The sequence below is a fragment of the Onychomys torridus genome, chromosome 8 (genome assembly GCF_903995425.1).
Source record: "Onychomys torridus chromosome 8, mOncTor1.1, whole genome shotgun sequence".
Taxonomy (NCBI): domain Eukaryota; kingdom Metazoa; phylum Chordata; class Mammalia; order Rodentia; family Cricetidae; genus Onychomys; species Onychomys torridus.
In genome coordinates, this window is record NC_050450.1 from 34,485,535 (window position 1) to 34,511,680 (window position 26,146).

General features: G+C 47.7%; 1 protein-coding gene across 6 annotated transcripts in view; it reads right to left on the reverse strand.

Annotated features, from left to right (window-relative positions):
• Cyfip2 (cytoplasmic FMR1 interacting protein 2) overlaps positions 1-26,146 on the reverse strand; it is a 119,935-nt gene that overhangs the window by 48,513 nt on the left and 45,276 nt on the right. For 3 of the 6 annotated variants that reach the window (XM_036194972.1, XM_036194971.1, XM_036194973.1), the window contains exons 12-24: positions 24,100-24,219; positions 23,407-23,532; positions 19,993-20,159; positions 19,184-19,331; positions 16,974-17,048; positions 15,826-15,979; positions 14,139-14,295; positions 13,626-13,722; positions 12,277-12,353; positions 9,075-9,183; positions 6,988-7,107; positions 2,707-2,906; positions 112-199 (exon numbers count right to left, since the gene is read on the reverse strand). In XM_036194972.1, the coding sequence (XP_036050865.1) occupies positions 112-199; positions 2,707-2,906; positions 6,988-7,107; positions 9,075-9,183; positions 12,277-12,353; positions 13,626-13,722; positions 14,139-14,295; positions 15,826-15,979; positions 16,974-17,048; positions 19,184-19,331; positions 19,993-20,159; positions 23,407-23,532; positions 24,100-24,219 (1,638 nt within the window). The remainder of the gene's footprint in view (positions 1-111; positions 200-2,706; positions 2,907-6,987; positions 7,108-9,074; positions 9,184-12,276; positions 12,354-13,625; positions 13,723-14,138; positions 14,296-15,825; positions 15,980-16,973; positions 17,049-19,183; positions 19,332-19,992; positions 20,160-23,406; positions 23,533-24,099; positions 24,220-26,146) is intronic. The other 3 variants (XM_036194975.1, XM_036194974.1, XM_036194976.1) reach the window with 1 other exon arrangement.

Genomic DNA, 26,146 nt, shown 5'->3' on the forward strand with positions numbered 1-26,146 from the left:
CTCAATGGACCTCTTGGACAACACAGCCTCTGACTTTCCTGATTCTGGGAACATCTTTCTATTGGTATTTTTCTCACTCTGTCACAGGTGGCGCGGGCTGTGACTAATTACCTTGGATCCATAGAGGTAATAAGGCTGGACGTTGGCGGGTTTGTCTCGCTGTGGTTCTTGGGAGAAGGGGATGGCAGTTCGGACAAAGCTAGAAGAGACGAGAGACAGAGAAACAGTGAGCTGAGTCCCAGAGACGCTTGTCAAGGGACAGGAGACTGCAGTAGCACTCCCCCCACCCCCACCCACTCCAGCTGCAGCATGTCCAAGATGGCTGCCTACAGAGCAGCTGCACGCTTCTGATACCCTCCCTCTGACTACTGTGAGCTTGCCTATTCTTCTTGAAAAAGCAGGGAAACTTGGAGCCCAGGAGGCATAGAACTTGGAGGCCATAGAAGATGGCCTTCTCTGGGGCTTCAGTTTGGTTTAAACACTTAGTCAGTAAACTCTCTGTAACGGGCCAGGCAGAAAATCCTTCAGCTTTGCAGGCCGGATGTCTCTGCAGCGAGGACTCAGCTCTGCCCCTGAGCACGAAAACATCACAAACAATGGCATGCCAGTGAACATGCCTAAGTTCCAGCAGAACTGTGAGTTTGAAGTCATCTTCAGGTCATGACTGTCCCTCTTTGGATTTCCCCCTAACCACCTGCTAAAGATGGCAACACTGGGCTGGGGAGATGGCTCAACTGTTAGGCACTTGCCACATTAGCACGAGGACCAAAGTTGGGATCCCTAGATCCCATGGAAAAATGCTCGAGGAGTTTAGCTGCTCCCCTATAGTTGTAGCCTCGGAAGGTAGAACTCAAGGGATCCCCACAGGAGGGTAGTGAGGCAACCTAGCTGAACAAGCAAGCTAGGGGGTTGACTGAGAGAGCCTGTCTCAATGAATCAGGTGGAAGGGCTACTGGGAAGATCCTCTCATCAACCTGGGGCTTCCATGTAGGTGTGCTCATGCATATGCATGCACACCCACACCCACACATATTCAAACACACATACATGTAGACGACATGCACACACAAAAATGGGGAGGAGTGGGCAATAACAATGCACCCCCAAACGAAGATGGCCGCACCATTCTCAGTACACAGGCTGTTCATAGACAGTTTCCGTTCACACACTGTTGTCATGGCTTGTGACAAGAGGGGGTATAGAGTTTGGGGCCAGGCTTGAATTTGTAGCCATGACTCAAATGTGCCATAAAGTCACATCTTTATGAAGCTGGCCTGTCTTGCTCAATGCACAGATTCAGGTACATCTATGGGCGGAGTCTTCCCGAATCCTTCCATTCATTCAATGTGGATTCAGTTACACCACCCTGATCCGGGCTCCAGGGGCTCAAAGAGGGCACCTCCGCATTCCCACCCATCTACCTGCTCTCTCCCTTGGTTTGTGAATTCAGGTGATAGGGTTCTGTGTGAGGAAAAAGATTAGATCTTATCTCTACTTCAGTGCCTGCCCCAAAGCTATGGGCTCCTTCTAGGAGGAAAAGTTCCACTCCACAGAGAGGCCTGTTTTGCACCTACATGTCCAGGTATGTGCATATCCTGACAAATGTACCATGCGATCAGAGCATCGTCCTTCATCAGAATCTCCCAGGTGATGCTCCTTTTACTGCCTATGGAGCCTATAGTCTGTTCCTACTGTATCTTTCATGGCTGTTGGGGGCGGGGGGCGGGGGGGTTCGTGTGATGGCCATCAGAGAATGATCCAGATGAGGTGAGAATGAACTTGGGTTCAGCTGGACTTTAGTTAGCCAGCGCTGGGCCAAAGCTCTGGGAGTCTGACACCAGGCAGTTTATTTTTTTACACATTTAAACACAGTGAGACTGGAAAACAAGTTTCCTTGTGATAAAGCTTTAGGCATGGTTATATAGAGACTCTTGGGTGCAGGTCTTTCTTTAGCAAAGCATTTGTGACTTTTCCCACAAAAATGGGCTCTACTGACTGAGGAACAGCGCTCTGGATAAGGGCCTCCGGAAGAACAGTTTGTAATAAGCACAACAGCAAACTTTTTTGCACAGTATGTGGGACTTCCTTCACGAGGGTGAGTTCCGTTGACTGAGAAACAATGCTCAGGATGCTGGGGGCTTCGGGGAGGACTGGCTTTATAGACTAGCAAAGATGACCAGGTATTAACACATCCATTCCCAGCCTTCTGGATGGAAAACAGTGTCGGTGTCTTCTGCTAAGGAAGAGCCTGCGTGTTTAACAACTCCGGTTTCTCTAGTGCTCATCTGTGAGCTTGCGCCCTCTGCAGGCTGCCTCTATCCTTTATCCACTTCTAACTCCTTAGTGTTACCTTCATCTCTGCTTAGTTAGGTAGTTTTGCCCACAATAGACTTCGGCTGTTTGCCTTACTTATTCCTGCCGGTATTTTACAACTCACCTCCAGCATCACCTCCTTGGAGGAAAAAGCCTATACTGAGGTTTGCCCCATTCCCGGACTGGGCCAAGTCTGGTTAGAAGGCTCCAAGCAGCTGGGTGGTATTTGGTTGCTCACCATGGCATTGTTACCCCCAGGACAGAGCCTATAGCAGCTCCAGATAAACACTTGGCAGAGGAATGAACAGAAGTGCTCGGAACATTTAAGAGGCCATGGACCACAACCTTCTTTCCTTGCCCTGCCCAATGGCCCCTGCACAGGGATGCCCTTACCGGTTTGTGGATCCATTATAGCAGTAGTTGGGGAGGAAGTCAAAGTTCAGCTCCCAGAAGACATGCAGGGTGATGCGGCCATATGGGGCAGACACATTATGATTGGCTTCTCGGAACATGGCGTCGAAGCTGTCCAGTGTCATGTGCTTACAGAGGAGTCGGTGTGTGAGCCGGTTAATCTCCAGCAGCCACTCTAGCTCCTGACAGAGAGAGAACCTGAGGCTGCTAAAGCAGTGCAGGTCACACACACACACACACACACACACACACACACACATACACGCACGTGCACACGCTGCACATTTCTTACATGTTGGGAGACCCCCCCTCAGACAACCTCTTGACCTCATATAAGGACTAGAATGCCTTGCAGTGGAGTGGCACAGGACAACGTCCCCTTCTTCTGATACTCTTGGGACAGGAGCCTAGAAGAAGATCTCTGACCATCCGCAGCCATGTCTATGTGCTTTCTGGTTTCCTAATTGCTGAGGAAAAAGCCTGTCTCTTAGTGTCAGCGTCATCCATGATACTGTGACTGCATCTCAGTAGAGGTCATTTCTCTGTCCTGCAGAAAATGCTAAATAGGAGCTACCCCCTACTTAAGGCTAATTACTCAGCTGGAATATGACTTTCTACATTTTTCAGATCAACCATCATCAAAATTTGGCAATGTTGTATGGTTTAACCTAATTGGTACATTCTAATTATATATATATGCCGGTATCGCTGTAATCCTTATACGTGTGAAAATTAGGGTTTTGAGAAGACAAGGAACTTGGATTCAGATCTAGGAACTGGGCTCCAAGGTAACATTCTTAAGCACGATCAAAACCACTGGAAGCCCAGGGGTGGTGGTGCATGCCTTTAATCCCAGCACTCAGGAGGCAGAGGCAGGTGGATCTCTGTGAGTTCAAGGCCAGCCTGGTCTACAGAGTGAGTTCCAGGGGAGCCAGGGCAGAAAAACTCTGTCTCAAAAAACAAAACAAAACAAAACAAAAATTACCATTGGAATTTTTAAAGGAGGCATGTGTGTGTGTGTGTGTGTGTGTGTGTGTGTGTGTGTGTGTGTGTTTTAGGGATAGAATGCCTCCTCTTTTGGACTGCAGGTCCCGAGTCACCCAAGGCACCTATAGTCTGCACTCAGCCCCAATGACCAGGAACTTGTGTGTGCCATAGGTTCTGATCACTTGGAGTCCCACCTTCAGACAGAGGGCATGCTCAGAGTTCAGGCTTGCACAGAGTGGGATGCTGTGTTTGTTGGGTAATAAAATGATGAGGAGACCCTTCTGCTTGGGTTTCATTTCTTGTTGTTCTGCAACTTGTCAATCATGATTATTCAAAAGAATCAAAGTCCAAATAGGGAGAAGAAAGCTCAAGTTCTGGGGCACCCAAGGCCACTTTGGCCATGCTTTGGCAAAGCCAGCTTTACAGCGTGGTACCATTTTTCCTGTTACAGAGGGGAGAATCAGAAGCTGAGAAGGCCAATAACATGCCCAAGGTTACACAGGGACTATAAAAAAGTGCTTGGGATGGCATTCTGGGTCTTTGGATTCCAAATCATGAGTCCTTGATCTCTTTGATACAGCTGCCTGGAGAGATGCAAGAGGTTGGAGGTCCTTTGAAAGGGGACTGTGATATGAAGTCAGTCTTTATATTCTAAAGCCATATTGGGATAGCATGGACCAGCTTTCCCAGGGAGCTCAGTGAGTCACTGGCCACAAAGATGTGGCTCCCTTCTCACCGCCCCACCCCCTGCCCCCGTGACCTGACAAGTTCACTTTGGTAGGGTGAAGCCCTCAGCCCACACTTCTGACATTGCAGCTTGTGCTCTGGAATCAGATTGCATGGCTGTAAAGTGGAGATGCAGATTAAAAACTGCAAACACTAATGGCAATGGGGCTAGGCAGGCCAAGAACAGGAGCCTAACAGGGAAGGAAAAGGCAGTCTTAGAGGATGGGTATCTGTGCAGAGTGGGGAACCCATCATACAGGGCCCAGGGGACGGGTTATCTGTGCAGAGTGGGGAACCCATCCTATAGGACCCAGAGCATGGGTTATCTGTGCAGAGTGGGGAACCCATCATATAGGACCCAGAGCATGGGTTATCTGTGCAGAGTGGAGAACCCATCATACAGGACCGGGCCTGGTGCTCTGACACTTTCTGGTTGTTGCCATGCTACAATGGGCTAGGGATGACAGACCTTACATATTCTAAAAGAATGTGAAAACTTGGACATCAAGCACGGAATGGCAGTTAGAAAGAATGTCCCTGGTCTCTGTACCAAGAAGAAAACGAGGGGCAGAGATACAGACTCAGCTCTCTGCTTCCATCTCTTGGGGCGGAGCTGGCTCCTGCATCTCTGTTCCCATTTGCTGCGGATGGGTGACGTGGCAACAAATGTTACCGGTAACTGGCAATGACTTCATTTCTAAGGTCACTGAGCCCTTTTAGCACACTGCTTGGGCTACCCTGCTTGGGGTATGATAATGAGAGCTGGGGAACAGGCTTGTCCTATGGCTCTAAGATTTTAAGTTTCATAAACTTGTGTGAGTGTTAAAAGGATGGACTTAAGGAGACAGTACTCAACTCTGCTCATGTTGGGACTGCGACACAAAAGCAAATGGGAAAATAAAACAGCCAAAGGGCAACGTTAAGGAACCAGTGGACGGAGAGTGTAATGAGGAGAAAATGGGGGCTAGCCACACTAGAGCGACCGTTAGAGGTCAGGGAGACGCCAGTAGACTTCTGAGAATTAAACACTGCAGGGGCTGGTGGGTCAGGAGTCAGGTGGGCCTGTGATGCTGACTACAAGTTCAGGGGAGCTGAGCCGGTTTACATGAGTCTGCAGAGCTGGCAGATGGCTGCTATCTGGGAATGCTAGTCTGGTGCTGTCAGAGGTCCCGGAATCAAGATTTCAACTACACCAGTAGCCAAAAGAAAGCATAGCCCACAGCCTGCCAGCCTGTAGCATCTCGCTGAGATGCCATACTCAGCACACTTGCACAACAAGGTGACTGACTCCCCAAGTCACAGCAGGGCCTATCTTTTCACACACAGTGACTTTTACGTATTCCAACAGTTTTGAATGTGGAGGGCAAGGGCACATTCCTCAGTTTGTTTCTGCCATTGCTGGGGGGCAGAAGCTGCTTTAGCCAAGGCCCACAGGAACCATGCCTAGCCCCAAGGAGAGAGGCTCCCTAGGGGACCCTTCCTAGGCCTCCCTGGAAGAGGATGTTCTGGGTGGGGAGCACAGCCTCATCTGATTATCAAGGGCTTTCACTGAGTGTTTTCATTTTGTTCTAGCCAAGAGAACATCCAGTGTCTTCCAGGCAGTGGGAAGTGGCCATGGAGACCTGCCGCCCAGACATGCTCATTAGTAGAAAACAAAAATATACAGATGGACAAGAGAAGAAAGTCCAACTCCCACCTCTTGAGAGATAAGCACTGAGGACATTTGAATGTGTACAAAACAGAACTGCAGCTCCCAAGATCAAGGCAGCTAAGTGATTTCAGGAATGTGAACTATTCTACAGTTTTTCACACGTGACTCAAGACTCAGGTGAGTAAGTGGGGCACATCCTGCTAAGAGATGGTTTAGATAGTCCCCCCCCCCCCCGTCCGACTCTCAGAGAACACTGCAGCCCCATAGTGCTTTTTCTCTTAAAAATAATAAGCTATTACTTATTAAGTGTTTATCAGTACTAGTTCCTCTTAGGGCCTTCCAATGACTAATAGCTCCTTCACTTTAGAGGTGGGGACTGGTAAAGATAGAGAACTTGCCCAAGATCATAGAACTAGTACCTGTCAGGGACAGGACTGGGCTAAGTCTGTCTGAGTCTGGTGACCCAGCTCAATGCCCTTTATGCTAAACAGGTTATTCCTGACTGTGCACCAGGGACAGATGCAAAATGAAAATGCAGGGCCGCGTTCAAAACCATTCACCATTTTATAACGAGGACACAACAGAACCCTCAGCAATGGCATGCCCTTCAAGTGACCTTGTGCTACTTTCTCTAGCCTATGGGGACTCTGCCTGCTTGCACTATTCTGTAGAGCCTAAGGACATAGCCAAAAGGGATGCTTGATCTCAAGGAGATTGGCCTCCATGCCCCAGACCTGCCTGCCAGTCCATAAGGATGGTAAAATCATTTCCATTCTATTCACTTTGTTCCCCTGCCACTCTGGTCAGGTGTGAAAAAAATCCCCTGCTACAACCATTTCCTGCTAGGCATCAATCTGAGACATCCCTGGGAGGAAGGCCTACAGGCCCCCGTGTCTTACCACAATTGAAGTCAGATCTTCACTCTCAAAGCGGCTGATGGCCTGGTCCAAGGATTTGTACATGGCAGCAGAAATCCTCTGGGTGATGAGTCTGTTCAAGTCAATTGATCTACCCAACAGCTGAAAGGCAAGGGCAGTGGCGGTGGGGGGCGGGGAAATTTACTTAATATCTACACAGATGTCTGACAACTCAATACGGTGCACTGGTAGGAAACTGTACTAAAATTCTAAGGAGCATTACTGGGACAAGGGCTGACTATATGTAGACTATAGATGGCATCATATCTCTTCAAATGGTCATCCTATGTAACTTTTCAATCTTTGGGTACATTATATGTATGTATGGTATATATGTAATGGATATGCATTCTTGTGTGAGTGTGGACATAGGCATGTCATAGCATGAATGTGGAGGTGAGAGAGGAATCGTGGGTGTTGGTCCTCACCCTGCACTGTGTTTCAGGGCAGGGTCTCTTGTTAGCTGTTGGAGTATGCCAGGTTAGCAGGCTCTCAACCTTCTGAAGACTTGTCCATCTCCAGTCTTACTGTGACAGTTCTGGGATTATAGATGTAAGTGACTGCATCTGGCTTTGCATTGGGGATCTGAACGCAGGCCCTCACTCCTCTGAGCCCTCTCCCCAGACCTTTTGTTTTGAAAGAGAATGTCGTTGTTCTTAAGTAATACTGGCTGAGATGCGCATGGTGAAATATCCTGATAACTGCAATTGCTCATAAAAATTTTAAAGAAAATGTATGTGTAGTAACACATGTGCATCATTTATACACACAACCACCGTAATGTTTGTGAGAGAAGATACACACATGAGAAAGAAAAAACTGAACTTAATATAGTGAAGCATTCATTGCCATGAATCTGGCTAGACGGGAGACAGTTGTGCACCTTCCTATTCTGACTTCTCTGAAGGCTTTACATAAAACCTACTGAGGTAAAATACAACTTATTCAGGCTGTTGGGAAGAGGCTTTGGGCAAGCTCCGACCTCTGGGAAATGCTTCTGCTGACACCCTAGATTCAACCCTGAGGTTCATCCTGTGTCTTCCTGTGTTCAATTCATAGTTTCCAGGGAGCAGTAGCTACCTGAGCAGTGGCCTACTTTGTGTCCTCATGGGAGCGATTTTAAATGCAAGCATACAAAGAGCTGATTAAAGGGTGGGGAAATATAGCTTAAGATAATTTCCACTGGGACCCACATGGGTATTATTGCAGATGTTATGAAGACAACAGCAACCATTTATTGAGTACCTGCTGTGTTGCTATGTTTTGCTAGGTGCTAAGTGATTCCTCTTCAGTATTATCATTGGATAAATTTCCCACTAACAGATTAAGATCCCACCAGAGGACCCTGTGGCTAATTCTGGTGGCACTGCAACTGTTAAAACTCATCTACTGAGCCTTGTTTTTTCTCTCCTAGGACTGGACACTGCCCACGGATGTCCAGGGCTTCCAACAGATTCTTTACTGTTCTTCTCAGCATCTTCTTGGCCTCAGCTCTGTTACGCCACAGAGATGCAGGACCACAGAGCCACCACACAGGTGTCAGGGCACACAGGCTGGTTCGCTACTGTTTGGCCACCAGCAGGGAGGGCTTGGGGGGTCTGTGGTGGCACCTGTTGTGCCTTTCAAGCTCAGATTAGCATTTTACACAGAGATAGGTGTCCTTATCCCCAGCAAGTGTGTCCCCCACGTCTGGGGACAAATGTTAACGGAAACCATGGCATAAAAGCAAGCCGGTTCTGACCTCTCATTTAGCTTGATGCACTTCGTTTAGAGGGGCTGCAGCCCTTTGTGTTTACTTCAGGGGAGGGTCTACCTGTCTCTGTGTGATAGTGGTGATGAAGTAAGGGGTCTACTCAGGATGGCAGGCCATGGTGGTCACTGCTTCTCAGAGGCTGCCTGGCAGAGAGGAGCCAGGAAGTCTATAACCTGCACCCAAGGATGCTCACTACTGTGTGTAAGGTTCTGAGGTTGCTACATCTGGGTGCAGACCTAAGGCAGACAGGAAAGTCCAGACTATCTCCAGAGTCTGTTCCTCCCATCCCTCCCCATTAGGCTTTCTCACACCGTACCTGAACATGTCTCTGTTTTAGCAGCGTCTCATAGCGGTTGGACGGTGGGTAAGGAATGATCACTCCGTAATTCTTACATTCAGCTCTAAAACGTTTATCCAACAGGACACTGGAAGGGAGCAACATAAAACAGGTTCACTGAATCCGGTGGCAAATGGTTTCTCAACAGCCCAGCCACCTCTATGCCAGACCACAGGGTCCACCCAGGAAACATAATCTTAAATATCTCAAACATAACTGTGTCTGCTCTGGATATGACTTCCTGCATTTCGTTCTGGCCATAGGAGCTCAATATGTGAAATGGAATTTCTAAATTAAAGACTGGCAACCCAGGGTGGAGACCATCATTCTTTTCTTCACTTATGACAAAAACAACTGAGTGTATCCTTAGTATATCCCAGTGATAATTCTAGGTACCAGGGACACCAAGGTTCTTCCTGTCCTCAGTGTACTGACTTTCCAGTGGACAGATTGATAGAGCAAGCAAAATGAGAGAGGAAACAAAATGGTTTGAAATAGGAATCATGTGCATGGTGTTTACCATTCACTAGATAACACATACCTTCATACATACACGTATACACACAAACTCATATATACACATCACACACAGATACAAACACACACACACATTCATGCACATGGACACATACACATGCCCATATATACATACACATACAGTTATTTTCAGTGTCACAACAACCATGTGTACTATTTTTATCCTCCACATTGAGGCAGAGATTGTGGAGTGTCCCTAGTATTTGGAAATCAATAAAACAGGCTCATTTAGAGTTAGAAATTATGGGAAGTCTCTGCATGGGAGTTTGTGGGACAGAGGCTGAATGGTAATGATAAGGTCAAGGTAAGGTTATCGCACACAAAATAAGCTTGGTCTGTTTCAGAGAAGGAAAGTCAGTCAGGGTGGATAAAGGGAAGAAAGTTTTGAGAAAACAGGTTAATTACATTAGTCTACAGGCCAGATCTTGTGGGACCACAGAACCCTTGTAGAGAGGCAGAATGGAGAGATAAACTGGGAGCATTTAAAGGTTTTAAGTGGGAAAGAGACATATTTAAACTTTCACCACACAAAGCAGCAGCCACCAGCCACAGTGCCTATGAGATGCCTTAAATGAGGCAGGCCCAAACTGAGACCCACTGCCATATACACATGAGATTCACGAGGCCTCGGAGAAAAACAGAGGTATCTCTTTAGTAAATATTATACTGATTCCATGTTGAAATTTTAGTGGCTTCTGCTTGTTGAATTAAATAAAACACATTATTAAAATGTCAGCTGTTTCTTTGCCTCATTAAAATACAGCTGTTAAATACTGAAGAGGGCATAGGTTGCTCCCATCTGTGGCAGCGTTTTATTTCAGATGGATGGAATTGGCCTGTGTTACCCTTTCTGCCTAGAGTTTTCTCTCAATTTCCTAGCTTCTTCCAATTCCCACCTCTTTGAAAAGCTTCCATCTTGCAGGGAAAGTTGTTGTGGGCTATTTTTCTTCTCTCTCTCTCTCTCTCTCTTTGGCTTTTTTGAGACAGAGTTTCTCTGTGTAGTTTTGGTGCCTGTCCTGGATCTTGCTCTGTAGACCAGGCTAGCCTTGAACTCACAGAGATCCACCTGGCTATGCCTCCTGAGTGCTGGGATTAAAGGTGGGTGCCACCACTGCCCAGCTAAAGGCTATTTTTCAAATGCGGATATACATTTTAAAGGTGAATTTTTATCTGTGTGTACACACACATGTGCACATGAGTCTCTGGAGGCCAGAATTGGGCAATGAATTGACCTGGAGTTACTAGTGGCTGTGAACTATTTAATATGGGTCCTGGGAATTGAACTCCGGCCCTCTGGAAGACCATCAAAAGCTCTTAACCACTGAGCCATCTCTCCAGCTCCCAAAATGAGAAGAATTTACTAAGTATAGAGAGTCCTCAGGATGTGACATGCCTGAGCTTGTTTACACGGAAAATACCAGCATATTCAGGACCAGCATTGTCTTAGAAATGCTGCTCTCCCGGCTGAAACTGCATCCTATCTGATCTGCCCACACCTATGAAGCGACTACTTAGTGACGGATGTATCTTTGTGCTTTCTCTCTGCTTATCATTTAGAATTCATTCTCTTGAGTTGGTGCAGATCCCGTGTAATCATCTCTTGTGCACTGCGTGTCAGCTCCTATCTGAAATGTGTCAAGTCTGTCAAAGGAGAATGGAGCCACTCACTTCCATAGGGAAAAGAAGCAACTGAGCTGGGGACTCGCTCTTGGGATTGCTGATTAGCCCATCTGAACTTCCATCAAGAACCACAATACTTTTATATAAATGCATTTTTGCCTCGTGATAGCACCATTGCAATTTTTTTTTATTTTTATTTTTATTTTGAGCTGAGGATCCAATCCAGGGCCTTGCACTTGCTAGGCAAGCGTTCTACCACTGAGCTAAATCCCCAACCCCCGTTGCAAGTTTTTTAAAACCCAGGACTTCATTAGGGATGGGGGGGTGGTGGTGAGTTAAATCAGTATCTTCCAGGAAATACTGATACGCCTAAAAACCTGACGCATCTCCAATTCAAAACTTCTCCACACACCCATCTTTACACACTTTAAATACATTCTCCGTGGATTTATATTTTCAAAGAGTGAAGCTGAAAAATAAATATCAAGTGAAGCTGTGCTTCTGAAACCATTTTGTGGCAGTTTATCTCTCTCCAGGATCTTTAAGGTATATGGTACCAGGGCACGAAACCCGCCCTCTAGTGGCCTGGATGGGCCACTGCCATGGAGTAACTAAAGCTTCTCAGCTGCCAGGTGAAGGCATGCAAGCTATTATTTTGTACTTCCTCCACCAAGGCTTTGACAAGAAGTTCCCTCTGCCTGCACATTCTGGACCCATCCTTCACTTTGTCTAACTTAACTCCATAGACACTGCTTCCTTAAGATGGCTTCGACCAGCTCAGGTTTACCATACATTCATGAATTTCCTTCATTACTTTCCTTCTGCTAAACTGTAGACCTCATGGAGTACTTGTACACTATCTACCTATTCCCTTTACAAAGTGTTTCAATGCCTGGACACATGGAAAGTGCTCGATTTTCCTGAAGTTCTGAACAAGGGAATCCCGTCTTCCAGGCACCAGGTGGATTAAAGGATGCGGCGCACAGCCTGGGCTCCCCATCTTCCAGGCACCAGGCTCCCCTACCTGCCGGCCATGGCTTTGTAGTAGGCGAAGATCTGGTCTGCCAGCTTGTAGACAAACTGATCAAAACACAGGTTCACCTGGGGAAGAGAAAGCAGGGAGGTCAGTGGTTCCTGTCTGCATTAATCCAGAAATGTGGGCAGTTGGGAGGGTTCTAGGGCAGGGTTGACTGAAGTTCATTCTGGGGCAGCAGGCTGGCTTTGACAGAGGTAAAGAAGTAAGCACCTGCGTGTGGCCTTGCAGAGGCGAGGAGTTTGGCTCTTTGCTTTGAATGTCTTCAGTTAGTTATTGGAAAAGCCAAAGTTCAAAAGGGCCCCAGGAACCAGTCCCCCACTGCTCCCCGATTGGCCAGGAAATGCGAAGGAAACCGCCCTCCTCTCAGGTCCTGATTACCCCTAACAGCTCGCTAGCCCAAAGACTTTGTCTCCTCCTTGTATGTGATTTTCCTTGCTCTGCAGAGTTAGTTTTGAGAATGTCCTTAGAAACAGAAAAGTCCCTTTCTTCAAGTTTTCCTTAAAATCTGTCTGGTTTTTAATGTACAAAGTCTTGCACGACAGTGTTTCATGATATCCACAGGAGACTATGAAGTTCGGAGGGAGGACGAGGTCACACCCGACATGGAACATCAGAGCCACATCTTCCATTAGTGACCAGAGAAAAAAGTGGCCAAAGTGGGACTTGAAAGAGACTGGGCTCTGGCAACAGCAGGGCACGAGACGGAGTGAAAGGAAGGGGTCAGTCTTTGATTCCTCTTTGAGTCTGTAAGATGATGCCTCTATTTAAAGGTTTCTGTACCTATTATTTGACACCCACTATATTACACAGAGCAAAGCCCACAGTGGTGCTGTGCATGGTACTGGCTTGACACCCATGGTGTTGGCTTCAACCCATGGTGCTGGCCTCATACCCAGGTACCCGAGGCCTCCTGTCTGGGCCTCTGAACTACGATCCTCTAGAGACAAGGAATCTACAGGGTCAAAGTAAGAGGGTTCATTTAGACCCCATGTTCCCTTTCTAGAACCAACTCTGAGTTTTTGCCTAGATATTCCCAGCCCCTCCAGAGGCCTCAGGGTCTTTTCCAGAGCTCACGACCAGCCTCCAGAGTAGTTTGATGGCATGATTTGCAAGCCAAAGTGTATATGCATGTGAAGGTCCTTGAAACCCCTTATGGTATATAGCACAGACTAGGGATGCAGAGAGAAAGGAGTGGACCATTGTACACTCTTACGTGTGACAGCCCCAGTAATCATGACTATTGTTCCTGGGAGTCACTGACGTCCCCCCAACTGCTAAGCACTGGACAAGTCCAGCATCTTGGGAGACTACAGGAATGAGGGAAGTGTGTCACTTGCCTCGGCTTCAATCTCATCATAGAGGAACTGCTTTTTGAACTTGGTGAGAGCATAGTAGGCGCTGTCATTGTACAGATCTAAGGGGTAGAGGACATACCTGGAAAGGAACACAAGCGTCATTGGGGGGGGCAAGTTACACTGGCCTGGCAAACAGGGGGCATGGGCCATGAGGCCGATGGCTTGGAGTTGAAGACAACTTTCCGCCCTTCCCGTGTTCCCAGTGCCTCCATTTAGGAAGGCCTTGGTCTCCAATCTGCACCGGCTATTAGAAGCCCATGATGCTAATGACTCCCCTGGCCTGAAAATAGCCTAGGATAGCACTTCATGGCTCCTAGAGACTATCATTTCCCCAGCAGGGATGCTATGAGAAAGACAAAGGTATGCGGGCTGAGGCCTTGGGGTAGAGCACCATGTCTCATCTCTACCCAGCAGCTTCTACAAAAGAGGTCAGTGGCAAGCCCTCCTCCCGCTCAGCCCCAGGAGCTCCCTGGTTGGCCCAATCCTGCCTCTTACTCCATCATGGAAGGCTCTTTGGTTTCCAGGATATGGTCCGTTAGAATCCAGGGCATGGACATCTCAATGGGGAACTGGATTCGCCGGCCCATGGTTAACTCCAGGAAGAATTCTCGGAACCAGAGCTGGGAGAGGTCACAGCACTGCTGTAGAGCTTCTGGAAGCACAGGGAGAGAGCGAGCCTTGGCTTCAGAGAAAGCGCTCACACGTTACAGCGTTTGCTTCTGGGACAGGGCAAGTTATGGGGGAGGGGGTGGTGATGTTTTAAACTATTTCCCCCATTTCCACTAGCCCCCCCCCCCCAAGAGCCATCCTACAGAAGTGTGATTTACACACAGAGTTTTTAGAACACACCCATCAGTGCTCACTTTCAAGGAAGCTTGGCTCCCTCATCTCCTGTGTGTGGTAATTCTGGATCCCTTACTGTTTGGAGGTCTTGAAAGCCCAACTTAGGTCATTCTCTAATGGAGAAGCCTGGACTATTTTTCACAGGTGCACTAAGACTCCCATGTCACTGGGGTCCTACTTGTCTTCACCCTGCTCCATCCAACCTCTCAGAGCAGAGGAAGAAGAGGGCATGGGACTGAGGTGCAGCCTGGAAACCTCCCCAGCTAGAAGCAATGGGTACAACAGAGTTTATAGCCATTCTGGCCAACAAAAAGCTGATCCAGAGCACACTGGGCTACAGACATGCATCCTTGTTTGAGTCTCCCTCCTAACTAGCCACAGGGTGATCTGGTGCACACTGGGCTACAGAGGTGTATTCCTGTGATTCCCCTTTCTAACTCCACACAGGGTGATCTGGTGCACACTGGGCTACAAACATGTATTCCTGTGTGATTCCCCCTAACTACCCACAGGGTGATCCGGTGCATGTATCCTTGTTTGATTGCCCCTCTGTTGTTTATTGTTCATTTGGCTCTTTTGTGGGGGCCCGCCACCCAACTCCCCAATAAATTACACACAGAGGCTTATTCTTACCTGTAAATGCCTTAGCTTGACTTATTTCCCAGCCAGCTTTCCTTAACTTATCCTGTCTACCTTTTGCCTCTCAGCTTTCTTATTCTCTTACTTCTGTAAATCTTACTCTTACTTTGTGGCTTGCTGGGGGGCTGGGGGGCTGGCCCCTGAACTCCTCCTCCTTCTCTGCTCCATGATCTGTTCACTCCATCTCTTTTCTTCTCCTTCTATTTATTCTCTCTGCCTGCTAGCCCCGCTTATCCTTTCTCCTGCCTCGCTATTGGCCATTCAGCTCTTTATTAGACCATGAGGTGTTTTAGGCAGGAACAGTAACACAGCTTCACAGAGTTAAACAAATGCACATAAACAAAAGTACCACACCTTCAAACAATATTCTAACACACCCCTCCTAACTAGCCACAGGGTGATCTGGTGCACACTGGGATACAGAGGTGTATTCCTGTATGATTCCCCCTTCCTACTAACCATGACTGTCTACCAGACAAATTCATTTGGTCAGAATGGATGCAACAGAGCCTGGCCTTTCCTACCTCCCAAGATGACAGAAAGGTTTTCCTTTTTTTTTTTTTTTTTAAAGAATTCTTTTGCCCCTGGGAGCAAAATGTGCCTCAGCTGTGGTTTGTGGTTCCATCTCTCTGCACCTTCCAGCCCTACCCGCCTTGGTTGCCCTGGGAGATGGCTGTCCCCTCTTCTCTCCGAGGCGTACCGCTGATGTTGAGCAAGTGTGTGAAGAAGAAGGATTGCTTGTGGAAGTCCTCTATGGCAAGGACGATGGGTCCATCCAGGCTGCTTCTGAGTGTCTTCTTGGAACCGCTCTTGTCTGCGATGAGTGACTCCAGCATGGTACGGACCATGTACAGCTTGAAAAGAAGGGGAGAGACGGTCAGGGTGGCCCTCCATGCTGAGGGAGAAGTTGCCTTCCCTTCCTACTTCCCTTGTTCTTTTTTTTTCTACTCTTAAAGAGAACTGCCTTAAGGAAGCACTGATTTAGGCAGAGAACTGGGCTTGGAGTTCTGGAAACCTGTTCTCTCCTTGCTGTTCTGGGACCCAGCACATGCCAGGCAAGCATTCCATCACTGAGCTTGCCACCCACCCTTGCACAAACCTCCGAGAGGCAGACTAACCAGCTTTGGAACGTTCTCTGCCTGGGGCCCACAGTGCCCTTAGGTGGACCTGACAATGGCAGGTGGTTAAGGCCCATGAAAGGTTCCTGCCTGCCCTGCTTAACCAAGGGCATGGGCATCCATGCCATGCGACAGTCACTCTCTGATTTCCCAGATGACCATGGTAACAGCATGGATGGGGCACTGAACCAGGAATCAAAAGAGCCAGGTTCAAAGCCAGGCACTGCCATTGACTTGCTGTGTGACCTTAGACGACAAAAGCCTCCACTCTGGGCTCCAGTTGCCTTAATCTAACAGGAGGAATTGGACCAGACAAGTTTTCAACCCAGTCTTCTCAGCCCTAACATTCGGAGGTGTTACGCCACAGACAAAGCTCAAAACCGTACCCCCTCCCCACCACCACCTTGTTTTTGAACTGGTCAGTGAATGCTGGCGCCCTCTGGTGGCTTGGGCTGCATTTCACAGCCTTGCAAAGATTCTGGGTGGAATGCTAGTTAACATCCATACTTACACAGGGGTCTACTAGACACTCAACTCCTGCTAACAGAGTGCCCTACATGCAAAGGGCCCAAGTGCAGCAGGGTTGTTCTTTCTGCTAATCTAGATTTTTTTTTTCCACACCATGTGTCTTTGAGTCTGAGGATTGGAAAGGGCCTTAAAGCCCGGCTAGTCTGTTCCTGCGGCCTCCCGCAGTAGGCACCCCAACCAACCCAGCCAGGCGGTGTTATACCAGGGATCGGCAGCCTCTTCGGCCCTGTGTGCCACCAGTGGGGTGAAACAAAGCCCTCGGGGACCACTGGCAGGCCTAAGACATAGATAGGAGAGAAGGAAGAGGGAATGGGGGGGCAGGAGAGACAGGGAGGAGGGAGAGAGAGAAAGAGAGAGAGAGAAAAGCGAGAGGCATTGTATACAGTGGGAAAGCCGCCAACAACTGCAGGGGCCACACGTGACACGCTCCGACCCCCCAGCAACCACGCTACGCTCTGCTGCTGCTTCTGGATGGGCCCTAGAGTCTCACCCACCGTGGGCCTGGCAGTCACAGGCCTGCATGCCGTGACACCCTGCACAGGGTCCCCTCTGTGGGGAAGGGATGACCACCGTTGCTGGTTTCCTCGACAGTCCACCCTCTATGAACCTGTCAGTCGGCCTGTCTCTCTCTCTATCAAAACACAGTGCTAACAATGAGTTCCCCCAAAGAAAGGGGGCTGTGGTGACTGGACTCACACCCAGCTCTAACCACTAGAAAAGTGGGGTCACTCTGAACAGTGTCAATTCTCTAGCTAACTGTATTAGTTCAACAGGCATTTAATCTACCAGGACAGGCTACTGCCCAACTCCATGGGATGCCTACATCTGCTGCCTTCCGAGGGCTGCCATGGAGCCCTGGGGGGGAGGGGTACATCAGGAGACCTGGGTTCTTGTCCCACTTCTACCTGGCACACATCTTGTGACTTGGACAAGTCACTTCCCCTTTCTGGACCTCAGTTTCCCCATCTGTGTTGGGGGAAGGGTGAGTTTACCTCTCAGCACTCTTCCAGCTCTGGGGCTGTCTAGGAGTCAACTAAACATGTCTGTGCTATCAATCTACTCTAGTGGCACCTGGGGGTGGGGTTTAGCTTTTGGTAACTGACCGACTTGCGGTTCTCAAATATCCACAAAGATGCATGCCCTCTCTCTTCTGTCTTCTCGGTGTCTATAAGCCCTACATCTTTCTCTCCTTGCTTCTCTCAGATCTTGTCTTCATCTACCTCTCAGGACTGAGAGAAGTGCCTGAGAGCCATTCAGCTATACCAGGGCACTCGGAGTTAGAAAGCTTTCTAACCTCCAAATATTTCAGAGCTATAAAGGCTTCTTTGGGGTGTTGTCCCACATGCAGAAGACAGTCTGTGTGCACACTGGTCCCTGGAAACTGCGAGGCTAACAGAAGTGATGAGAACCCTGCTAGACACTCACCTGCCCCTGCTCAGCCCCAGCCCTGCCCAGACACGGACACACACAGAAGGAGGGGGCAGAAAGGGCCTCAGATGGCCCGCTGCAGGTGATCCAGAGCAGAGACGGGCTTGAAAGGTCCTATAAGGAGAAGCTTCCAGCTTGGGGCTTCTGGAGCCTGCAAGACCCTGACAGTTACAGTAAGACACATCTGTTTTCAAATACCACAGAAAGTAGACCGGGAAATACCTTTTCCTACATTGGCAGTAAGGACTTAACTCTGTGATTCACTCTTTTTCCCTCCATGTAATTTTAAGACTGCCATGGATGAACACAGACATCATCTCATTGAGGAAGTTCCAGCTGGGAACTCAGGGTATTTCTGAGAACCAGACTGTCTCTAAGGGGAGGAGGCCTGCCAAGCTTGTGGGTTGTCTCTGGAAAGGGCTGGAAAAATTAGGAAAGTATTTTTGTTGGCAACATGATCTCATCCAAAGTTTTCATTTTCAGAAGATAAGCAGAGCTGAGAGGTTAAGATGCTTGCCCAGGAACATACAGCAAGTCAGAGATAGAACTGAAGTTCTCAGGCTGGGATGCCACTGTAGGCGAGGGGGCTGTGGTCACTAAAATACATAGACTGATGTGCATGGACTCCATGTTGGACCCCTCCTGCACTGCAGAATGTGAGCTTTGCAGGGCTTGGAGATGGCTAGGTAGGCAGATATGTGCTGCCCCCACTGCTCAGACTAGACAACTGAGGCACAGAGAGACCGTGTAACATGCCCAAGGTCACACAGGTGTCTAGGACTAGAACCCAGGTCTCCTGAATCTTAGACCAGTGGTCTTCCTTTTATATCAAAACAAGACATCAGGAAAAACCCAGAGCAGCTGCTTAGTCCTGCCCTTCCTCACAAGGATCCCCATCCCACTACCCCATGGTTCAGCATGTTGCCCTTATTTGGTCCAACTGGCCTGGAGTCAGAGAAGCCAGGCTGCCCCAGAACCGCTTACCTGTGTGCTGGACGGTCCCACAGCACGGCGGGGCACCTTGATGTCAAAGCCGCCTTTGGGGTCCTTTTCCCCTCTTAAACATGGGTCATTGGGGGGCTCTCGGCCCCCCTCCCAGTCACAGATGGTCTTGCGAATTGCCTGCAGGACACTGGGGAAGGAGGAACGGGGACTTAGCTCAGGTGTCGGAAAGGCTATTTCCAGGCCCCAGAATGTCTCAGCATCTCCTGCATTAGAGGTCTAAGTGTTTGGGATGCACATTCATTTCTGGACCCACTCAGGGATGCTGTTAGTGGTGTTAAGGTGCTTTGACCAAGTAGCTCCTGTGGCTTTGGTGGCCTAAGAACTCAGCTCTGAGCCATGTGGGGGACAGGAGCACAGGACCTGGGCATGAGGAGAGTAGGAGCAAGCTACAGGAACATCTCATTAGCATCACTAACTACATGGATCAAGTTTTTAAAAGAGCTTATATTTATAGCCTGTTCCCGCTACACCATGTGTGCTGAAGTCTACACATGGATGATCTCATTTCATCATTCCACTGCCATGGTTACACAGTGGGCACCATGAACCCATTTTACAAACAAGGGGCTGACACTCAGAGAACTCATTTGAATAATTCACGTTTTAGACAGCAGCAGCTTTGCATTCAAGTTCTGCACAGAAGCTTGGCTTATCACAAATGTCCACTGCCAGAGGGACTCTGTGTTTAAAGCCATGCTGGAAGCTGGCTGAACTACAAGGCCCTCTTCTCCCAGCCCTGCAACCCTGAGTTCTGCAGGTACCCTGAATGGGGCCATCCAAGAACCCACCTGATAAGGACATTCTTTTTCTTGCGCACCGCTTGCCGCAGCGGCTCACGTAATGTCACCTGGGCGAAATCCTGCAGGGCCGCATAAATAGTGTTGCGGATGGCCTGGTTGAAGACACTCTCCATCCTTCCCATGAGCACCTGCAGGCCCTTGATCATGGCGATCACCTGGTGGGCATAGAGCAAGGGTCAGCCTAGCTATATATCACTTATCACCATCTGCTCCCTGAACTTCGCCACGCTGCAGGGAAGGGCCACTGGAGGTACCCAGAGTGTGAGGCTAGTGCCTCTAAAACTGTCAGGGGCATGACTAGGTAAGAAATGGTGCCAAATACTCACAGATCAGAGCTCTGCCCTCTGCATCAGTAGTTATACAAAGGGGAACTCCCATGCTCTGTGAGTGGGCATTACAGGCAAAGGATGGGGTTTTCCTGAGAAGCTAGAACTGGAAGTATCTCGTGATTCAGCCATCCTACTTCTGGGTGTGACTGAGGGAAACCAGTATGCTGAAGAAAGACTTGAACCCAGTGTTAACTGTTGCACAGCTAGGACAGGTGAGTCACTGGGGTGGTCACTGATGGTGAGTAGAGAGAAACTGTGGTAGATATGAACAATGCAAGACCATGCAGCCATAAAGAAGAAATTCCGCCATATGCATGACAGAACTCACCCTGTTATATCGGGCACAGAACAAAACTTAAAATGAAAAAGAAAGAGGGGCTGGAGGGAAGGGGAGAGAGAGAGAGAGAGAGAGAGAGAGAGAGAGAGAGAGAGAGAAAGAGAGAGACAGATCAGTTGTGAAATGTTTGCATTGCAAGCATGAGACCCAAGTTCAAACACTAGAACCCACGTAAAAAAAAGCAGAGCATGGTAGTGTGCTGATAGTTCCTGCATTGGGAGACAGAGCAAGTTGGGTTCTTGGGGCTCAACACCTAGGTAGCCTGGTCTAATTGGGGAAAAAATGCAAGGTGGACAGCTCCTGAGGAAGGACATGTGAGGTTAATCTCTGGACTGCACATGCACATGATGTATCACACACACACACACACACACACACACACACACACACACACACACACGAAAGGATAAAAGTGGTTGTCAGAGTTCTGGAAGGACACAGCAGCCAGTAGTGGAGAGCCGATGGCTCACGTGAACAGGAGTGTGGTTGGCTAGGAAGGACAATGTCCAATGCTACGTCACATTGGGAGAGCCGGACTGCGTAAGAAGCTGCACATTTTGGAAGAGCTGCTAGAAAGGATTCCGAACGTTCACAACAATAATAATTAGAAGTTATGGATGTGCAGATTAGCTGCACTGAGCTTTACATACTGTGTCCAAAATACTGACAGGTCACAGTGGACATCCTGTGTATTTACAGCCATTCTGTGTCACATGAAAATAAGTGATACTTAGAAAACGATACTTGTATCTTGCATAAAACCAAGACTGTGCTTTATGAAGCAGGCCACTGTCATTGACTGAAAGCCCCTATATGGATCCTTCTGTTGAACAGGAACGAGTGAGGGAATGAGCGATGGGCTTGCACCCCAGGCTTGTTTCTTTCTCTAAAACTAAAGAAATTGAGCAAAATAAAAAGCCAGACACCCCCAAACAAACCACCACCAACAAAAACACTAGCAATCAGGGTGAGAAACCTGGTCAGAAGGGGAGGGGCTGGTCCCAGAAGGAGTGGAATGCTTTTGTTGCCATAAGATATTGTGAAGAGAATAAGCAAGGCATTCAAAGGTGGTCAGACTCTAAAAGGTCTGGGCTCCTGGTGAGACTAAAAAAACATTCAGACAGGGGCTAGAGAGCTGGCGCAGCAGTTAAGAGCATTAACTGCTTTTGCAGACCCAAGTTCGGTTCCCAACATCCCTGTTGGGCCACTTACAATTGCCTGTAACTCCAGCCCAAGGGCACTTGATGCCTCTGGCCTCCTTACACACTCACATGCACATTCTCTCTCACACACAAACACATAATTAAAACGCTGAGACAAATGGATAAAAAAGGGGTCGGAATATTTCTAAACATAGAGTAGGCAAGGCTGAGGGGAAAATATCTTTGCAACTTAAGACTAGGTAAAGATTTCTTAGCTAGAATCCCCCATTCACATACCGTAAAATGATAAGGTAAAAAAAAAAAAATTGGACTAACAAAATACAAAACCAGTGTTCCTCAGAAGTCATTGCCAAAAATCCAAAGAGGCAAAGTTATCAAGTACAGAAGCAACACATGCAAGATCCAAGTCATGTGATGAGGATACAGAAAGAATTCTCAGAGTTTACTAATGAGAAGGCACAAATGCAGCCTCTAAAAATGGGCAAAGACTTTGGTAGAACACACAGGATGAGAGAAGAATGGCCAATATGTACGTGAAAAGATACTTGGTATTAGACTCTGGGAAATAAGAGCAACAAGGTTAATGAGACTCACCTCTATGACCATTAGAATGGCCAAGATCATTAGTGAGATGGCCACCACCAAGGCCTCTGAGGGCACAGAACAATGGGACCCTCAGGGAGACTTGGTGATAATGTGAAATCCCCCTTGGTGTGGCTGTTAAAGGAACATTTACAGTGTGAGTGCCCCAGTAAAAAGTTAAAACTCAGCCAGGCTTGACAGGACAAGCCTGCAGACCGGCCTCGGCTATCAAGTGAGTTCAAGGGCAACTTAGTGAGACTCTGTCTCAACAAAAACTAACAAAAAACCAAAGCAAAAGTGGGTTGGGGTTGTAGCTCAGCTATCCTGTCTCTATCCCCACAGCCCTTGGGTGAAGGGTGTAACCAGGTTCTACTTTATTATGTGGGTGCTGGGGATCCGAACTCAGGTCCTCACATGTTTATAGTCACTGCTCTCACCCATCCAATCACCTTGCCAGTCCTCACCATATATTTTAAAAATGTATCCTTAGAAAATGTCACACACATATATATTATATCTTGACCCTACCCATCCTCCCTCCCCACTCTGGCCTGGCTCAGGACCCCTGATCACACCTCCCTTCCAATTTCATAGCCTCCTTTCATAAGCACTTATTAATTATGTGTTAACCCAGTGAGTCCGATCAGTGCTGCCCATACACACATGGGCATGGAGTCATCCCCTGGGGCACGGGGCACCAACCAATGGCCACACTCCTAAAGAAAAACGACTCTTCGGACCCCAGTAACCAGCAACTGCTCCTCCACTAGAGGCGAGGCCTCAGGAACCCTCCAGGGTCAATGTTGGAACTTTAAACTAGCTGCATCCCTCATCATTTCTTAGTAACTTTTGACAGAGAACAGCCTGGATGGGAAAAGTCAGAAGAGGGCAGCAAGTTAAAATGACACCATTGTGGGGTGATCAGAACAACTCAGGAACCACAGGGAGCAGCAGTCTGGGGGTAGGTGGGTGGGGAGGGCTTGGCACCCACCTCCACAAAGGCAAACTTCTCCTCGCTGGTGTAATTGTAGCGCGTGGCTCGTTCATACTCTTCTGCTGTTCCCGGGCAGTCCTTGTTGCAGAACTTGTCTGTGGGGTGAACCAGCTTCCAAGAGTACTGGGGAGAGAAGGACCAGCCAATGCCCGCCAAGGGAAGAGTGGTAAGCAAAATGAGGCGATAGACGTGGGTTTTTAAAAATGTGTTTAAGGTTTATTTTTAATGATGCTTATGTGCGTGTGTACCTGTTTGTGGGGATGTGCTTGTAAGTAGAATACACAGGGCTGAAGGGACGGGGTGATAGATGTGGGTTTTTAAGAATGTTTTTAAAGTTTATCTTTAATGATGTTTGTGTGCGTGTGTATCTGTTTGTGGGGATGTGCATGTATGTGTGAGTGCTCACAGGAGCCAGAGGCATCAGTTCACCTGTGCTGGAGTTACAAGAGGCTGTGAGCCACCTAATGTCAGTGCTGGGTCCTCGCCATCTCTCTTGTCCCAGGTATGGTTGTTTTTTTTTTTTTTTTAAAGTGACGAAAATATTCTTAATTTAAGGTCATACAATTCCATGAACATACTTAAAAATGTAGGTTTCGGTTGGGTATGAGGCGTGGTATATGAATTAAATGTTGAAAGGCAGATGCCATGTGAACCAGGTCAGTGTGAGGGCTAGCACCTCAGGACACCTACCACCTCCATGACATGGGCACTCCACTTGGATAGAAGCTGCAGGCCTCGAAGGGCCAGGTCAAAAAGCTCCCGGTACTCTTCATCCGACTTCTGGCTGTCCAGCCCTGAGCCTGTCACCACCTGAGGAACACGGAATTTCATATTCACTTCACGGTCCATGTGTCTGAGGCTCTTGAGCATTGCTCCTCAAATTCCCCTGTAAAAACTGTGCAACTGTTATGCTCCCTTTGCTAGATCAACTTGGCTTTGACAGTTGTCTTGCTGAAGGCCACATGTCTTGTAAGTGGCCGAGGGTTCTGATTCAGGAGGTGTCATTTTCGATCCCTGCTTAGCCTCACCCTACAGTCTTAGAGCAAAGGCTATATTCACAATAGGAGGTTCAGACTAGTCCGTGACCCAGATCTCTTCTTTGCAGTGATATAGGTATGTATGCAAGCAAAGACTTTCACACAACACTGTGACTTCATAGGACTCCTGGTTTCGTGGTCTACTTTACGTACAGTGCTAATCACAAATCCCTAAAATGATGTCACAGCTCATTGACTAGCTACAATGCAATGATTGAAAAGATCTGACACAAATGTCTGTATGTGTAATACTCGACCCACACCATAAGTATGGATGTATCCACATGATACACACACACACACACACATACATACATACACATATTTCACATGAATATATACAGGTGTCATTAATGATGGACACTATCATTGTAGTTTGTTTCATCACTACTGTCTATTTGTAATTTCCCAAATTAACACTTGTAGCAATGTTTCCATCCCCTGCAGACCCCTGCATGTCCCCAGCTGAGTAGAGGCCTCTGCCTTTTTGGTTCTGCTCTCGTATTGCAAGCCAACATCTTCTCTGTAGCCTAAACAGTGTCACGATGCCCATATTTTTGTTCTTTTTTTTTTTAACCTTTCTAGAGCTTTATTGGGAGAGAGGGAGAGAGAGAGAGAGAGGGAGGGAGGGAGAGAGAGGGAGAGAGAGAGAGAGAGAGAGAGAGAGAGAGAGAGAGAGAGAACAGATGGAAGGAGAGAGAGCAGAAAAGAGAAAAGGCCACATTTTTGTTCTTTTAATTAACAATTTCAAACAGGGCCGATGTGCTAGGCCAGTGGTTCTCAACCTTTCCAACACTGTGACCCTGTAATACAGATCCTCATGTGGTGACCCCCAACTATAAAATCATTTTTGTTGCTACTTGATACATATAATTTTGCTACTGTTATGAATTGTAATGTAAATATCTATTCTCTGATGGTTTTTGGTGACCCCTGTGAAAGGATTATTTGACTCCCTAGAGGGGTTGTGACCCACATGCTGAGAACCACTGTCCTATGCAGTGTTACACTACCTGCAGGAAAGCTGGGGCAGACATGTTTAGAAACATGTCGTTCAAACAGAAGTCATGTTGCTGTTGGCCCTCAGATAATGTCAGTGAATCAACAAAAAAATGTCACAAAGGTATCTTTAGGCAAAAATGGAGATAAAACCAGATTCTGTGTTGATAAAAACACTGGCAAGAGGCTCACGGGAATTCTGAATTTCTCTGTGGGCAATGCCTCACAATTTTTGAATTCAGAGTTTATGGCATTTTGTAGAACATTACTAGTGAAAGTCATGAAAACTGATAACATATATGTACATAGCATGTTCATTTGGCCCTATGTGTCTGAGGTAGTCTGCATCCAACAAATTCATGCAATGGTAGATGGGAAATACTTGGGGGAAATGCTTTATCTATATCATATGATCTTGATATTATCCCCCAAATACAGCAAAACAACTACTTACGATGTGATGGTTAGTTTCCTTTGTCAACTTGGCACAACCTAGAGTCACCTTAGGAGGGTGCCTCAATGGGAGATTGTCTACATTGGGCCAGTTTTGTAGGTATGTCCAGGGGGATCATCTTAATTAAGTTAATGGATATGGGAAGATCCAGCCTACAGTTGGTGGCATCATTCCCTCAACAGGAGGTACTGAATTGTGTATGAGTGGAGAGATTGAGCTGAGCATAAGCAAGCAAGCCAGAGAGCAA